The sequence below is a fragment of the Carassius gibelio genome, chromosome A1, assembly GCF_023724105.1.
Source record: "Carassius gibelio isolate Cgi1373 ecotype wild population from Czech Republic chromosome A1, carGib1.2-hapl.c, whole genome shotgun sequence".
In the NCBI taxonomy this organism is placed as follows: Eukaryota; Metazoa; Chordata; class Actinopteri; order Cypriniformes; family Cyprinidae; genus Carassius; species Carassius gibelio.
The window spans coordinates 30,783,637-30,800,528 of NC_068371.1; the positions used below are offsets into that span (position 1 = coordinate 30,783,637).

At 34.4% G+C, this 16,892-nt stretch overlaps 1 protein-coding gene across 1 annotated transcript in view; it reads right to left on the reverse strand.

Moving 5' to 3' along the window:
- The window catches only part of LOC128026593 (B-cell receptor CD22), a 62,428-nt gene that overhangs the window by 30,356 nt on the left and 15,180 nt on the right, over positions 1-16,892 (reverse strand). Inside the window, exon 3 of the mRNA XM_052613866.1 lies at positions 38-379. Within this exon, the coding sequence (XP_052469826.1) occupies positions 38-379 (342 nt within the window). The remainder of the gene's footprint in view (positions 1-37; positions 380-16,892) is intronic.

Below are 16,892 nucleotides of genomic sequence, written 5' to 3' on the forward strand. Positions count from 1 at the left end.
AATGCACAGAAGAAGAGCTCAGCCTCATGAAAGTCACCTGTGACATTAAGAGTCACTCCTGGATAACCAGTCCATTTTCCTTTTGTTTCATTAGTGAGGAATCTGAAACAGTACATGTGTTGGTCGTTCTGTGTCACATGACTCAGTCTGATGGTGCAGTTCTGCTGTTTGTCTCCCAAATACTGAAGCCTCTGACTGTATTCAGGATCCTCACACAGATCTGGAGGCTCTTTACCCTTTACAGGGTTTTTGGTCCAGAACACTTTCTCAATCTTACATCCAGTAGGGTATGTATAAGTGCAGTTCATTATCACTGATGAGTTCATTAGTGCACAGATGTGTGAAGAACTGTAACTCACACTCAAATCAGCAGAAACCACTGAAACACAGAATACATCAGGAGGAAAATGATGTTTAATTAGCAACACTGGATAATAAAAACATAGTAATAATCTTTTACTAATTAAACAAGCAACAGCATGAATAATAAATTATATGAAGTTCATCAGTTGCAGAAAAGTAGAAATAAAAACACAGAGACAAAGGAGTGAAAAAAAAACAGGAAATCAGCTGTGAACAACATGCTGCACTATTAAATTATGAAAAACAAAAAATCAGTTGATAATAAGTTGATTTATTAAATCCCAATGTGCGTTTTGTGAGTTTGTCATCTCTAACCGTATCCATATCGAAGTGAACTTCTTTGACAATATTTAACACATGAACACTCACTTCCCAGAACATGAGCCAAAAATATTCACATTCTAGTGTCAGACAGATTGTTGTCCAATCAGATGCTCTGAACAATGAACACGTCGCTAAATCACATGACACTGAGCAGCAAATAACAGAAGACTACTAGATATTTATAAAAGACACAAGTCCTGTGACGTTTCTCACCTAAACTTCCTGTTTAAAAGGAAATGTGTGAGAACAGGACAGAAGAAAGTTCTCATCAGCCGGTAATTGTGAGGCCTTAAATAAAACAATCAGAGAGTGTGTAATGTGAATGTAACAGAGACTCACCGTGAATGATGAGCAGAAAGATCAGAGGAAGACGAGGAGCCATTCTGACCGACATCAGCGTCAAATATATCTATAATACAGCATTAATCAGCTCTTATACACCCATGAACAGTACATCTACATCTCCCTATTCTTAACATTTCTCACATTAAGACTTGTGTGTTATATGAGCAATAATCATCAGTTTTCACTGAAGTATGAGTGTGTTTGTCTTACCGTGTTGAAGCTCATCAGATCAGCAGCAGACACATGACTGAACTCAGTATAACACACACTTTTAGACTCTCTGTGGTTAACACTGTTTTAATACCCAGCAGTGTCCCTCCCTCAACAAGTGAAGAACATTACTCGACTAAAACACACATATGCACATGTACTTACACATTAGTGTTGATGTCTGGAGCATGAGATGGTAAGGAAGTGCTTGTATCCACAGTGTGAATGACTTCATCAGTTTAGATGGAGGATGCTGCACAAATAAACACACAGAGACAGAAGTGTGAAAACAGAGCAAAGAAATCAGAAATGAAGCAAGCATATAACCAAACACACGACAGTTAAGACTAACAAGAGAATCAGTGTTGATTTAAAAACTAAATGACATCCATATGTGAGTTGTATAACTTTTATTTAATGCTCTTTCATATGCTAATACAGTCTCATAAAGCACTTCACTTTTAGACACACACTCATATACATACAGAATACTGCATCAAACTAATTCTTAAGGGAAGAAATGCAAATAAATCAACTCCATAGCAGACTCAAGTGATGAAGGGCTCAGGCAGGGATGGACTGACCATCTGGACCATCTGACCGGTTCATCATCAAAGAAAAAGTGTCAGATTAAATGACATAGACAGCCAACAAAAGAGGATGCTAATGCAATCTTTTTTGCTTGTTATAAACAAAAACTGATGCAAAGGAGAGCACTGTTGGGAACGTTACTTTAAAAAAGTAATTAGTTATAGTTACTCACTACTTGTTCCAAAAAGTAACTGAGTTAGAAACTAGAATTACTCTATAATAAAAGTAACTTGTTACAGGGAAAGTAACTACTTGCGTTACTGAAAAAAGAAAAAAAAAAGTCGTTATGTTGTTATGTTTTTTTTTTTTTTTTTTTTTTTTTTTTGCAGTTTTCACAAATCAGTTGAAATGAGTAGAACAGACATGTGTTCATACATAACTTTCGATATTTATTGCACATCAACAGACAGCAAGAGTTTTATCCTGCATTTCAAGTATTATCTTTGTAAGAAAAGTGTTTTTGGCCACTAGCTTTGTAGATGCGTGTGTCACACATTACATGTACACATTACACGTTCTTGCCTTTGACCACAATGAATTTGAAGTAGTGTTTATATCTCCACCTTGAAAATGCCAACTTTTCATTGGATTGCTCCTGACTCGCCATCTCTGCTGCGAATCTCTGTGTAGCTGTTGCGTGTGTGTGTGTGTGTGTGTGTGTTTGGTGCTGCTGGCTCTTGTGACGGCATGTGTGTAAAAACACTGGCTCTGATTGGCTACCATGAAACACATGACTGTGCCTTAGCCAACCATAATCGCTTATCTCGTTATCAGTCAACCCACCTCCTCACTTCGCTGTGTGAGCCAGGGGTGGGTTCGGATTACATATTTTATTAAATTAATGCATAGTAACGCACCGCATTTAACGTCCAGTAATGTTAACGTCGTTGTAACGACAGGAAAAGTAGATTACCCCATTAATGAAAAAATAACGTCGTTACCTAACGCTGTTCTTTTAAATGGTGTTATTCCAAACACTGAAAGAGAGTGCACTCTTGATGGCAAGCAAAAAAAAAAAAACATGAAGATAAAGTGAAGTCCTTAAAGACCGGAAATACAATGCAGTCATGTTTTGGCAGTGACATACATTTTGTTTTGCAAAGTTTGTTGCTTCAATATTATTTTTTTTCACATTTGACATGCTAAAAAACAACAATAAGCATATCATACATTTTAAAGGCTTCTCTTAGCAAAAATACAATGAGTCAATATTTACAGTGTTGACACTTGTTCTTCATAACCTCTGGTGTTCAGTCTGTCATGTTGGATATATGATATTTTATTAAGAAGGTTCGGGAGGAGCACGATCAGATAATCAACCAATATGACATAAGTGCAACTCATGAATCCTAACAAGTGCATCCTAACTTGCACAATACGTAAATATATGCAGCCTACCTACCCCTGTCCTGTGACAGTTTTCCAGCATCCCTCTTCCACCCCAACTCAATCAGTGTGGCTTGCAGCTCCCTCTGTTGGTGAAAATGATCAATGCGGGCCAGATGTTGGCTGGATATGGGCCAAAACGAGAAGCACCCGGCTGCAGCCTTCAGATCAATGCGGGGCCCCACACCTACTCTGATTGGTTCAATCGTCTTTCATAGACTTACATGATAGGAAATGTGTGCGTAGTTGGTGTAGGACAGAGAATATTGTTTAAAAAGCTAAAAACACTGTGCAGTTTTATAAAGCCTTCATTATGTACAAAAGAAGAAGAAAAAACATTTGCCTGTAACTCGCCATGTCCCTGAAATGATTGTTTTGTTAAATTAAGCTGATCTTTAGGCTAACATACGAATATAGTAAATTAATTGGGTTGTTTATCCACAGTAAGACGATCAGGTCTTCAGATAGAAGAATGAATTATGAATTAAATAATTTGAGAAAATGTGATTATTTCAGATCATCAGAGTATGAGAAAGGAAAATGAAAGGGGTGTATCATTACTGTTTTAATTTATATAGCTTGACAAGACAATTATTGTTACATATAATTATCTGTCATGCAGATGATAAATGACACTGCAAAAGTCTAATGTGTCTGCCAATTCAATTTTTATGAAACTTTAAATTTTCTTTACTACATTGCAAAACATAGACTTTTTCTCCCCTTTATTTCAGGAAAATATTCTGCTCCTCGTTATTTGAAAGTGAAGAAATCGATAAACTTTTATTTCCAGAGGTGTCAAGTAACGAAGTACAAATACTTCGTTACTGTACTTAAGTAGAAATTTGGGGTATCTATACTTGAGTGATTTTTTTCAGCCGACTTTTTACTTCTACTCCTTACATTTTCAGGCAAGTATCTGTACTTTCTACTCCTTACATTTTAAAAATAGCTTTGTTACTGATATTTCATTTCGGCTTGTTTTCATTCCGGCTTGTCATCATTCAAAAAAAAAAAAAAAAAAAAAATAACCTATCCAGATAAATCGCGCCATCCGGATGGATTGAATTTGATTGTGGTTGGATGATAAGTATAAACATATACCATTCCGACACCCTATTGGTCTGTACGCGATCCATCGCACCTGCACGTGACACAAATCACATCACAGTCCAGCCAGGACATAGACAGTTTTGGGTTCGTTTATCAAAAAATATATATCTTAAAAAAAAAAAAAAAACGGTTGGGTATGGAACCGGTATCCGATCGCCTCAGAGTCAGTCCCCTTAAATTTCACATGAAACCAGCGTCAGACCGGTCTCCTCCCGTCTTTCAGCTCTTCAATCCGCAGAGCGCAAACGGAGCAGCGCATGCGCACTTAAACAAATAGAGGACACAAGGTATGTGTTTATCGATAGATTGTTAGAATATCCATATCTGTGCAGTTCTTTGTCATAAATACAGTTTACAAAAGGTCACGAGGTAACAGTCGGTTTCTCATCTGTAAAGTTTTCGCTCATCACACCACAGCCGGTTTCCTAAAGCGAAAATCTAGCCCTTAACACATATGAACGAACACATACTTTAATTAAACTTATTTAAATATACTTAATTTAATCATACGTACTTTATACATATACTACTGTGCAAAAGTCTTAGACACGTTAGTATTTTCACTTAAAAGAATGGTGTTCGGACAGTTATTTATATATTTTGCTGTAGTGTGTCAGTATAAAATATCAGTTTACATTTCCAAACATTCATTTTGATGTTGTCAGACTGCTTGTGCATTCAAAATCGCACTAGATTATTATTAAAATTAATGGCAAACTGATATTTCCTACTGACACACTACAGATATAAATAACTGGCTTAAAACCCTTTTTGGGGAGAAAATACTATTTTTTCCATAAGACTTTTGCACAGTACTGTATTTTAAAAACGACATTGTTGCTACTTTATAAAGAATGACCATACAGTAATTCACAGAACTGATTTAAGACAGTGACAGACAGCACTCATGTTAACTTTTATATCAGAGTGAGTGACAGAGATACAGTGGAAACATTATGTGTGGTTTTGTATTAAATAATGACCCAGATTGTGAAATACATTTATTAGCCTTAGATTAAAACCCCTTGGCGTGCAAACATCGCTGACGGCCCCAGTTTATTATTGTTTCACTTTCACAGCACATTAAACATCACTGTCTTACTTCATCTGGACAAACTGTGCAGCAATGGAAAGTTTAAAGACTCAAGCTTCGATATTTGACCAATATTTTGATAAAACATTGTTGCAGTGACAGATATTTAGTGATTTATGTCAGGAGTGCAAAATAATAAATCCGTATTATGCCACATTTTGAATAGAAATTCACAACTCACTCATATTCAGTCACGTCAAGAGCGGTTTATTTGTGTTCACATAGACTCACTGAACAGCGTCAATAAGGATTTACAGACCAAAGATGCATATCTGCGGAGATATATGGATATATTTACTGATGTTTACTTCATATTTCTTCAGACAGAATCGTCATTTCTATTCATTTTCCACGGATTTATGCGATCTGATGATAAACAGCCTCTCCCAGCGATCTCTGTGTGCGTGCAGTAGTCACAGCTCGTGCGGTGTGTGACTCAGACTCTGATTGGGTCTTTCAAACGTCAATCTTAGAGTTTCATATCTGGACACCGCCCCATCGTGTCACATGCTTCCTGCACACTTCCTGGTAGTTATCTGGCCAAAACAACACTGAAACACCTCTGTACACACAAAATATCCGAATAATAAACCCGCGATTACGATAGTAAAGCTTGGTATGAGAATTTCTTGAGATCTGGGGCGTTTTTATAAAAAAAATCGAAAATGTACATCGGAAATGCTAACTTGTGCAGCGATGAAAAAGGCTACAAATAACATATTTTTACAACAGTAAACGACCAAATTCCACCCCTGATCGCTAAAGGAAGTTATTATAAACACTCGATCGGGGTTTAAAGTGAGTTTTGAGTAAAAGTGTACTAATAATTTCATAAATTGTCAGAAGTAGCTTGATGCTAACGTTAGCACCAATGCTAATAGCAGGTGCTTTTCTTCTTCATAATGCATTTTTGTCTCAATAATTCACGTAAGGTCGTAAGAAAATGTTTTGTTGTATTTTTATAGTAAGACTTTTGATAAATAAGGGCTAAATGCAAAGAGAGACTGAAGTGAGATCGCTGCTTTGTTGCTTTGTAAAGCCTGAAAAACCACAATCAAGGCTAATAAAGGTGGAATAAAAACAAAAGAATAATGATAAAAGAATAATGCGGATAATGTGTCGTACCTGGCGGAGGTGTGAAAGACTCGTTTGGTGAGAACAATACAATCATGATTCGGGCAGTTTTCAACAGTGAAACATACACAAAGAGCACAGCAGTGTTTACATGTGAGATCTTACAGAGATGACAAGGGCCATAAATCAATCTGATTTGCCTTCTCTAAAAACACACATGACATGGCCTTAGAAAATATTTCATAAAATTCACAGTTTTACAGATTCGATTATGAAATTTTTTATGAAGTCTTGGAAGACTTGTGGCCTTAGCTACACTGTGTTTTCAAACTCATTTCCTACATCAACATTTTTTTAAATATATTTAAAACATATGTTTTTAATATTTTTATTTTTGTTTTTATGTTTGAGCTTATATATCTCTATTATCATAACAGTCTGAGTGATTCTGATTCCTGAACAGTAAACTTTAAAGTGTCAGCTTTGTGAACAAAGGTTGATTATGTATTTACTCAGAAAGAATCATGAGCAGAAACCTTTTTATTTTGGGTATGTAATTTCGGTCTCCATGCCAAAAAAGGGGGGTTACTAGTAAGGGGATAAGGGAAGCACAACTTGCACAACAAGCTATGGATTTATTTTAAATATTTGTAATGTTCTTTAAAGTTATCCATAGTTTTTTGTGGTTCTTTTTTTTTAAGTATCGGTTCAGGCACCGTTTAGGAGCCGGTACCGTTTTAAAAGTATTGAAAAGGCACTGGACCCTACTTAAAAGTTATTATTTCTCACTGGCTCATTTACCAAATGAGTGCTTTTTCTTCGTCCTCCACAAATTAAGCTACTGTACGTAGTTCGGTAGCGAGACGTTTTAATAAATTAGCGTTTTCGATTGACGATGCGATTGACAATGTTGTGATAAGTAGGCTATACCAACTTTGTAACTCGTTACCCCCCAAACACTGGACAAAGCAGACGTATGTACCAAATACAAGAAGGTATCAATCAATAAAGTATCAGGATTATAATTTATTTTTCAGTTTTAGTTTTTGATTAATCACTTGGATTAATCATTCATTTTGACAGCACTATAATGTTTATTGTAAATAGACAACCATACAAGAGTAATTGTTACTAAGCCTGCACCAATGTTCTTGTCCATTGCCCTCGCAGATTCCTGCAGCTAATCTTGGATGTACATTCCATTAAAAGTTATTGATGACAAGCCTCTGAAGTTTGACTTTTTGCACCATAACAATACTTATTGGCAACTAGTCATCATATCTCTAGTCCTTTAATGTATTTGCATTGTACTAAAGTGCGTTCATTTTAAATGGGCATATATGCGGCTGAGGAAGACCTGAAGGTCAAAACGTTGCTTGATTAAATTCCTCTGGAGCAGTAGTTTTCAGTGTTCAGACTTCACTTCTTTATTTGTCTATATCATTTAGTTGTCTTGCACCTGCGTCCTAATTGGATGTTTGGGATGTGCACACCATTTTTGTATTTTCATATATGCGGCTGAAACAGGAAGCCTAGTGCATCCCAAATTTTTCAACATGAACATTTTAATATAACATTATAGTCATTATGGCCTATGACCTTTAGAAAAATGTTTTTTGAGGTGGTGGGGTAGTGCACAATAGGCCCCTGTGGTGCGGCCTAAGCTTTTTTTCCCCCCTTACATTACTTTTACTTTTATACTTTAAGTAGTTTTTTAAACCAGTACTTTTACACTTTTACTTGATTAAAAATCTTGAGTTGATACTTCAACTTCTACAAAAGTCTTTTTAAACCCTAGTATCTATAGTTCTACTTGAGTAATGAATGCCAGTACTTTTGACACCACTGTTTATTTCTATCGGTCAGTGATGATTCTGAAAGGACATACCTGTAAACTGTTGCTATAGTTACAAACACAATTTCATGATAATTGTGCTCTTATTTTAGTGCAGTCTCACAGCCACTGTCGAATACTGAGATAAACTTTATAAAGTATCATCTATTTATATTAAACTGGTATCTTCTCCGATATCCATTTTGTGACAATTGAGCCGATTATTTTAAATCAGCTGGAATGATTCGTGACCTTCTACGTTTAATGTGGCTTAATGCATTAAAACAGTGTTTTTAAAAGACCAAACTCAGGAAACAAATTAAAAACTGCATTATAGTAAAGGCTTTGTAAAACTGTACAGCGTTTTTAGCTTTTACAGCATTCTCCGTCCTACACCAACTACGCATATACCTATCATGTAAGTCTCATCATCTTCAGTCTATTTATGAGAGTTATGGCAAATTGCCCAGACCAATATGGTGGCGCCATTGACGTACGATCCAATGCCAATGAGGTGTCTAGCTGTTTTATATGTCTATGCTTTTCACCATCCAGAGATGTTCAAAGTCATGTTCAAGTGTGAAATTAATTAATTTTATTACCTGTACATTTTAAAGTTATTAAAACTAATTGTAAAGAGATATAAGCGAGCAAAGAAAATTTAGCTTGTCAAAGTACATAACTGACTTAAGTCTAGTGCACTCAAAAACTCCCTTTATGAATCAGTAAAGCTGTCTATACACTTTTTGATGAATGAATCCCTTACTGAGAGATGAGAGAATTTGTAAGACAACAGAATCCAGTCAGATAGCGAATGTGCACACTGAACAAATCTCAGGTGTTTCAGCGATGACTCATCTGAAAGCATCTGATTGGCTGCTATGTTAATAAACTCAACAAACTTGTGTGTGATTGGTTATGACGCGTAACACTGTGAAAACGTGGAAAAGGAATCATGGTGCAACTGTGATGCGGAGTAAGAATCAGAGAGAAAAAATCTTTTTAGCAGTTAGTAAATTAATAGAGTGCAAGTCTAAAAGGGGCGTGTTATTTATTTATTTATTTTTAGAATTAGAATAGAGAGTGCTAGAGTTAGAGGGTCAAATAATGTGTTTAGAGGTGATTAACATAAAAACAAGACTTCAGAATTAACATGGCCCTTAAGTAGGCCTTAAGTATTTAAGAGTATTCAAAAGTATTTATATTAGTTTACATTACATACATTTTAAAAGTAAACTTTCCCAACCCTGCCAATACACAAATCTTACATTAGCTGCTATTACTTACTGAGGCTCAAAAAGGTAACGCATGTTGACTATAGAAAAGTTTGAAACTGCTTCCGAAGGGCACTACTACGGAAGTTCTAAGCGGCCATGCATTATATTTTTTTTTCCTTTTTGTTTTCTCGTTATAACGACATGACAGTTTTACTGTTGCTATAGTAACGAACTCAACTTTGACAGGCATCTGATGGACCATGCAGGCGCTCTTACTGTAGCCTATATTTCAGCAAAGTTTGCTTCTCCTAGGTAATAACGTCTACAATACTGTACATAAATAAAGGCAGATCAATCACTGTTGATTTTTCCAGAGATAGTACAACAAACATTTTGTTTTTTGTAATTAACATGTTTAAATGGCAACACCGCGCCATTAGAGCTGCTTGGATTAAACTCCTTTTCATTTTCCCTTTATTTGAAATAAAATTATATATAATTTGTAATTTGTAGTAGTCATTATATGATGTGGCAGATATCAGGTGTGTTACAAGCTTCTGTTTGAAAAGAGCGTTCATGTGTACGTGTAGTGTATGTGTGTGTGTGTGTGTGTGTGTGTGGAAAAAAAATCATTACAACATTACAGAACAAAACTGAATTAAATTAGCCTATGGATTTTACATATACATCACATTTCTCATCAATATGGTTAACAATAAAGATTAGTAATAAGGAAAAGAAGCACATCAGCCTACATCGTTAAATCCCGTCCTACTGTAGATAAACAGAATACAGTGATGTCAACCTTGGTTTTGATAAGCAATTATTTTATGACACAGAACGCGTTGGTGAAACTCATGCATCTAGCAGGAACTTAATACACAAAATATTCATATTGATTCAAGCATTTAACATTTATGAATTAATGAAATGTCAGTAATGAACAAGACTGCACAAATTATAGCGATCACGAGGAAGGTCCACGTACAGTAAGGTGGATAGTGTACAACACCCATCAGTTATATTCAGGTCTATAGTGCCAACTGCTGGCGCAGTTTTGTAACTTCTTAGAGAAAACGAAGTCGTTATAACGAGAAAACGAACTTCGTTATGTCGAGAAAACGAGAAAATTAAGTCGTTATAATGAGAAAACGAACTTTGTTATGTCGAGATAACGAGAAAATTAAGTCGTTATAACGGAAAACAACCTTAGTTATGTCGAGATAACGAGAAAGTTAAGTCGTTATAATGAGAAAACAAGAAGAAAAAAAATTATAATGCATGGCCGCTTAGAACTTCCGTACACTACTACTACTACTATATATATATATAACACATTGCACTATCCTGTTCAGAAACTAACATTTAGTGTATCATCTTCTTGACACATATAATGAGAAAATGCCTAAATGAAAAGGATAGTTCACCCAAAAATGAAAATGATTCCTTGTTCGACTGTTATTTAGTTATTTAATGTTTGTTTGTTTGTTTGTTTGTAGCCATCAACACAATCATAGTAAAACCGAAACATGGAAATCTACTGTTGCGTTGCACTTCCTTTTAAACTTAAACACACAAATATCCCTAAACACTTCCCCTCAGGGGAAACCCTCCTGCCATTGTGGAAGTCCATTCCTCTTCATCAGTGGGCAAGAGAAGGTGCCCCTGTGTAAACTGACACCCCTCATGTGTCCACACTCCAGAGTGTTAAAGTAACACTGAAACAGTGTTAAAGACAATTAAGTGATAAATTAAATGCTGATTGAGTGCTGTTCAGAATCACTGAAGGAAAGAGGAACAACAAAGACACACAAAAATATGTCAAGATTTTGCATAAGTTCAACAAAAATTATCAGGTCAGTACTATTTAAATAAACGGTAAATACGCAGTACTCATTCTGTGGAGCAGCACATCTGTGAACACATAGTGTACTGTATAACTGTATGTAAGTGTAAATAATGGAATCAGATATTTATTATGTAAATTATAGCGTTGAAGGAACAACTGAACCTCAATAACCAGGCTGCCAGGATGAAGGAAAAGCTCGAAAGTGCAGTAAGAAGAAAGTTAATTATGTGTGGCTAAAATTTGAGAAACTTAGTAACGTTAAACAAAAATAATTTCTGTCTAAGAACAAAACATCAGTGTTTTACGTATGAAATGTTACACTGAAAAAAATGATTATGGCCCCAATTAAATTAAGCGTAAATCAATTTAGCTAGTTTAATCCATTTAAATTTAGTTTTTTGATTTTAATTAATAATTATTAATTGGTTTTAAACAAATTGATTATGATGGTATGATTCATTGAATTTACTAAAAAAAATTATGGTAAGTGGTTGCAATCAATTTATTTTAGCTATATTTAAATATTTTTTTTTTAGTAAATTCAATGAATCATTTTTTTCAGTGTATTTCCCATCATGCACTGGGGCATGAATAATTAAAAATGTTAAATTTTTCACAGTTTTCGAGTTGTATTTACACAGTTTTATGATTGCTTTTGATATTATTTTTAGTGACATTCATTTTTGTGATGCCTGAAGTTCGTTTTCTACTAAAAATGACCCATTTATACTCGAACACTATTCACTGATTGTTACCGTCATTGTGTGTGGTGTACCATGTATTGAGGTCTCTGAGAAATGGTGACTACTGAGTTACATTACAGGCACTCTTGTTTGAGAGAGCAAACATATCTTGGATGAGAGAAATAAAGATAGAATTAAAAACATTGGGTTTGCTTTATTTGTCTGAATATTAATGAAAGATACAATAGATAAAAAAAATATTGGATTAAAATTATTTTTTAGTATATAGAAATTAAATGATTAAATTGTTTAGGTTGCACAATTAATTTGAGTAAATTCTACTCAAAATAGTTTAGCTAAAATTATGATTATAATTAATCTGAAATTACTGAAAGAGATTAATAAACTCAATTTATAAAATATAAGTACAACCAATTTATAAAATATAAGTAAACTCAACTTATAAAATATAAGTTCACTCAACTTAAGAAATATATCTGGATTTAGATAAATTTATTCCGTGCAACCCCTTGACGTAATAAAATTAAGTAATTTCAACATAAAAAAAATTTCAGTGTATACATGAACTGTATTAATACATAATTATTATTTTTACTATTTCAGCACATTCTTGCTTGCATAGTTTATCATACATTCATTTCTGATGAGTTTAATTCATTTTATGAGAGCATTTAAAAAAACACTCTTCAAAAAGCCCTACAAGTCACTGTTCGTACAATGGTTGATTTGAAATGTGATCTAATGATATTCAGTGAATTGTTTTCACTTGATATTTGTGTGTTTTGTTCGTGTTTGTAAGGAGGAAGTAGATGTTTGTTGGGGATCACAGTGAGTCTCGGGCTCTTTTGTGTTCTTCTGCTGGTCTTCATCATACTGCTGTACATCACCATCACAGCAGAGAGAGACATGACAAAGAGTTACAAGAACACCGTTGAAGAGTTCAATCAAACCATCAATAGCTTACAGGACAAAACTGATCTAATGAGTGAAAAACACCAACTGAAGAACAACTTCAGCTCTGTGAGTCAGAAGAACCTGGTGCTAGAAAGCAAAGTCACGTCACGAGTGATGAACTAAAGCAAGCTTATAAACAAGGTCAGTAACCACAGCAAAATCACTGGAGTTAAATGAACACTGCTGTGTGTCAGTATGGGTCCACCCTACAGTGTTAAGAACAGTAGTGAAGTTAATGAATTAATTAAATGATTAATTAAGTGATTACTGACTATTAGTAATGAACTGCTGTTAACAAGCAGAATCACAGAAGAATAGAGAAACATAAGAACTACAACTGACTTCAGACACAGATGAAGATTAAATAAACTGGAAGAAAATACATTAAATTTCTCAAGATCTGATTAAACAACCTCACAAACAGCATCACCAGCTGCAATTATTAATAATCAGACTGACTTTATTTTATGTCACACAAAAGTAAATAATATCCGTTTGAAGTATTTGCTTTAGCTGAGCTCTTGACGACTTATGTGATTTATTTATATATTTTTCCTCTGGCTGCTGTAACTGTGTGGTTAGGAAGCCATTCGTCATGGCCAAAAAAGCTACAAGAATGTGATCCAGGGCTGTCCTTATTGGGGTGCAACTGGTGCGGTCCAATCTTTGATTAAAAATTTGATAATGGTTCAGTGTTGTTTTTTAATCACCCTCTACCGGGACATTGAGAGATTTATTAATGTCTTCTTGATTGGATCTTCGTCTGTGTCTGAAGTCAGTTGTAGTAGTTCTTGTGTTTCTCTTTTCTTCAGTGATTCTGTTTGTTAACAGCAGCTGTTCAGCTAACAATGAGCTAACAATGGTGATAAATTCCACTGATCTCTGATAACGGCCATAGATCAGGGATCCTCAAATCTGGACCTCGAGATCCACTTTCCTGCAGAGTTTAGCTCTAACCCTAATTTTATTGAAATTGTCCCATGTTAATGCTGTGGTGTGGACACATATAGACACTCAGCAGTCTTAAAGGGAAAGTTCACCCAAAAACGAAAATGCTTTCATTATCCCCTCTCATGTCGTTTCAAACCCATAAGACCTTCATTCATCTTCTGAACACAAATTAAGATATTTTGATCAAATCCGAGAGCTTTCTGATAGTCAAATGGACTTTAACAGTGTCTTTACTACACTGTAAAAAGTGTTTCCCTATATTTATTCAGTAAAATTGAAATTTATTTTACAAGCAATATTATTAATTAAATTTAACACATTTTAATTAAGTAGAAATAATCATTAAAAATGAGTAGAATAACATGAAAAAATTACATAAAAATATTGATTTCATTGGACAAAAAACAAACAAACAAAAAAACATTATGCTAAAGAATACTGTTATGCATGCCAGGCCAGTAGTTGGTGATCATGAAACATTATATGCATGCACATGACATCAGCCTTTTTACAAATTAACATTTTTGTTGCTTACATAGATATGATACAGGCATCATGTTCAAAAGGCTGTCTTAAGGCCCCCCAAACAGAGTTATTGAAGACACCTAAAGTTCAAGTTAAAGTTTGGTTACCATTACAGTGGTCAGTGTTTGCTTTAGTTGTGTTCTTGGCCCTTGATGTTTTAATATTACATTGCTGTTGTAACTCAGTTATAACTGCTAGACAAACTAAGAAAAAAGATGATCATGTAGTGTTGGTCATGCTATTACATAATCTTTGTTCTTCCTGAATATCTGAACTCATTCAGAGTCTGATCTCTGAGACAAGATAACATTCATTATGGCAGCCCTGTGATTTAAAAAAAAAAAAAGAAAAGAAAAGTGGAATTTTTTAAACCAGAGTTTGAGAATTCTGTTTAAAACAGAGAAAGGGGAACTTTCTTTTGACACACAGTCAAATCAAGAACCAGCGTATGAATCTCAAGAATGGTGACAAACAGCATATTCAGACGAACTGTAAGAATCACAAAACAAGCTACTATAGAATTGTTGCTTATTATTTATTCATGCCGTAAAGCATGATGGGAGCCATAAAATGAGTTTTGATTGGTGCACTACAATGGTAAGCAAATTATTATTATTATTTTTTTTCATTCAGTGATTCGGTTTGTGAACTTTAGGTGTCTTCAATAACTGTTTTGGGGGCATTACAAACTTTTGAACATGATGCCTTTATCATATCTATGTAAGCAACAACAATGTGAATTTGTAAAAAGGCTGATGTCGTGCATGTATATAATGTTTTCGAAGGGTGTTTCATGATCCTCAACTACTGGCCTGGCATGCATAACATAGTATTCTTTAGCATAGTGTTTTTTTTTGTTTGTTTGATTTTTGTCCAATGAAATCAATATTTTTATGTAAATTTTACCTAATTTTGTCGTGTTATTCTACTCATTTTTTACGATTATTTATACTTAATTAAAATGTGTTCAATTTAATTAATAATATTGCTTGTAAATTTTTGACACAATTTTACTGAATAAATATAGGGAAACACTTTTTACAGTGTACCTTTCTGGGCATTGAAAGTGGTAGTCAGAAAACACTCGGATTTCATCAAAAATATCTTAATTTGTGTTCTGAAGATGGAGAAAGTTCATACTGGTTTGGAACGACACAAGGTTGAATAATTAATGACATTATTTTTTTTGGGTGGACCAACCCTTTAAATTGCAGATTTTCTTTGTCCTACTTTTTTATATAGAGTTTAAAAAACGTCTTTATATTAGGATAAAGTTAGTGAGATAATTAAGTGACTAATTAAATGATGATTATGCAGTAATGATAAACACCTGCTGTTGTTGAGAATGACAGAAAACCGGATGATTTATTGTTAAAAATGATGCCACCATCATGGAGATCAGTGTTTTCTTTAGTTGGGCTCTTGACCCTTTTAAAAATTCAAAATAATTTGCTTTTAAACACTTGTGATTGTGTTACATAGTAAATATTAACACATTGTTGAATTTAAAGCTTCAATTAGCAACTTAAATTGCCCTTTCATCATGTAAAACATTTAAATGAACATCATGAGGGTGACTCTCTTTGGTTTGTCACATGATGTTCAGCTAATACTGATCTACACCAAAAGTCCTATTAAACAAATGTTATTATAATGCGTAAATATTGGGGGGGGGGGAATTGTACAGGCTCAGGATTTTAGACATGAGCACTTATCATATGATCCTCAACAGTGGTTACAATAATTATTCATGCTACAGTGCATGATGGGATTTTTTTTTTACCATGCTGTTACCCTGCATGCACTTCAGCTTGAAGCGTTTTGTTGGTTCTCACCATTGTTGAGATTCATATGCTGGGTCATGATGTCTGTGCGTTTTATTAGGCCAAGGTTTCAATTATTTTTTTTTTTATTCATTACATAGATTAGATTTCAGGTTAATTCATTATAACTGTTAAACCAATGCTTAATTTGCATGTTGCAGTTCCACAAGGTATGTTATTTAAAAATGGAACATATGTTAAATGAAATGTAATTATTGTGGAAGTAAACCGGCTGATGCCTAATAATTACTTCATCATGTAAAACCAGCTAGTAACAGTTTGCTGCACTGCACTGATTGCACTGCTTTACAACAGCACATGTACTTTTATAGAGAAATATCTAACACAGAGAAGCCAAAGTTCAAGAGCCCAACTGAAGCAAACACTGATCTCCATGATGGTGGCATCATTTTAACCAATAAAACATCAGAATCTGATCCTCTGTGATGCACAATAATGACAGGTGTTCATCACTACTGCACAATCATTTAATTAGTCTCTTAATTATCTCATTCACTTTAATTATTTGATGACTT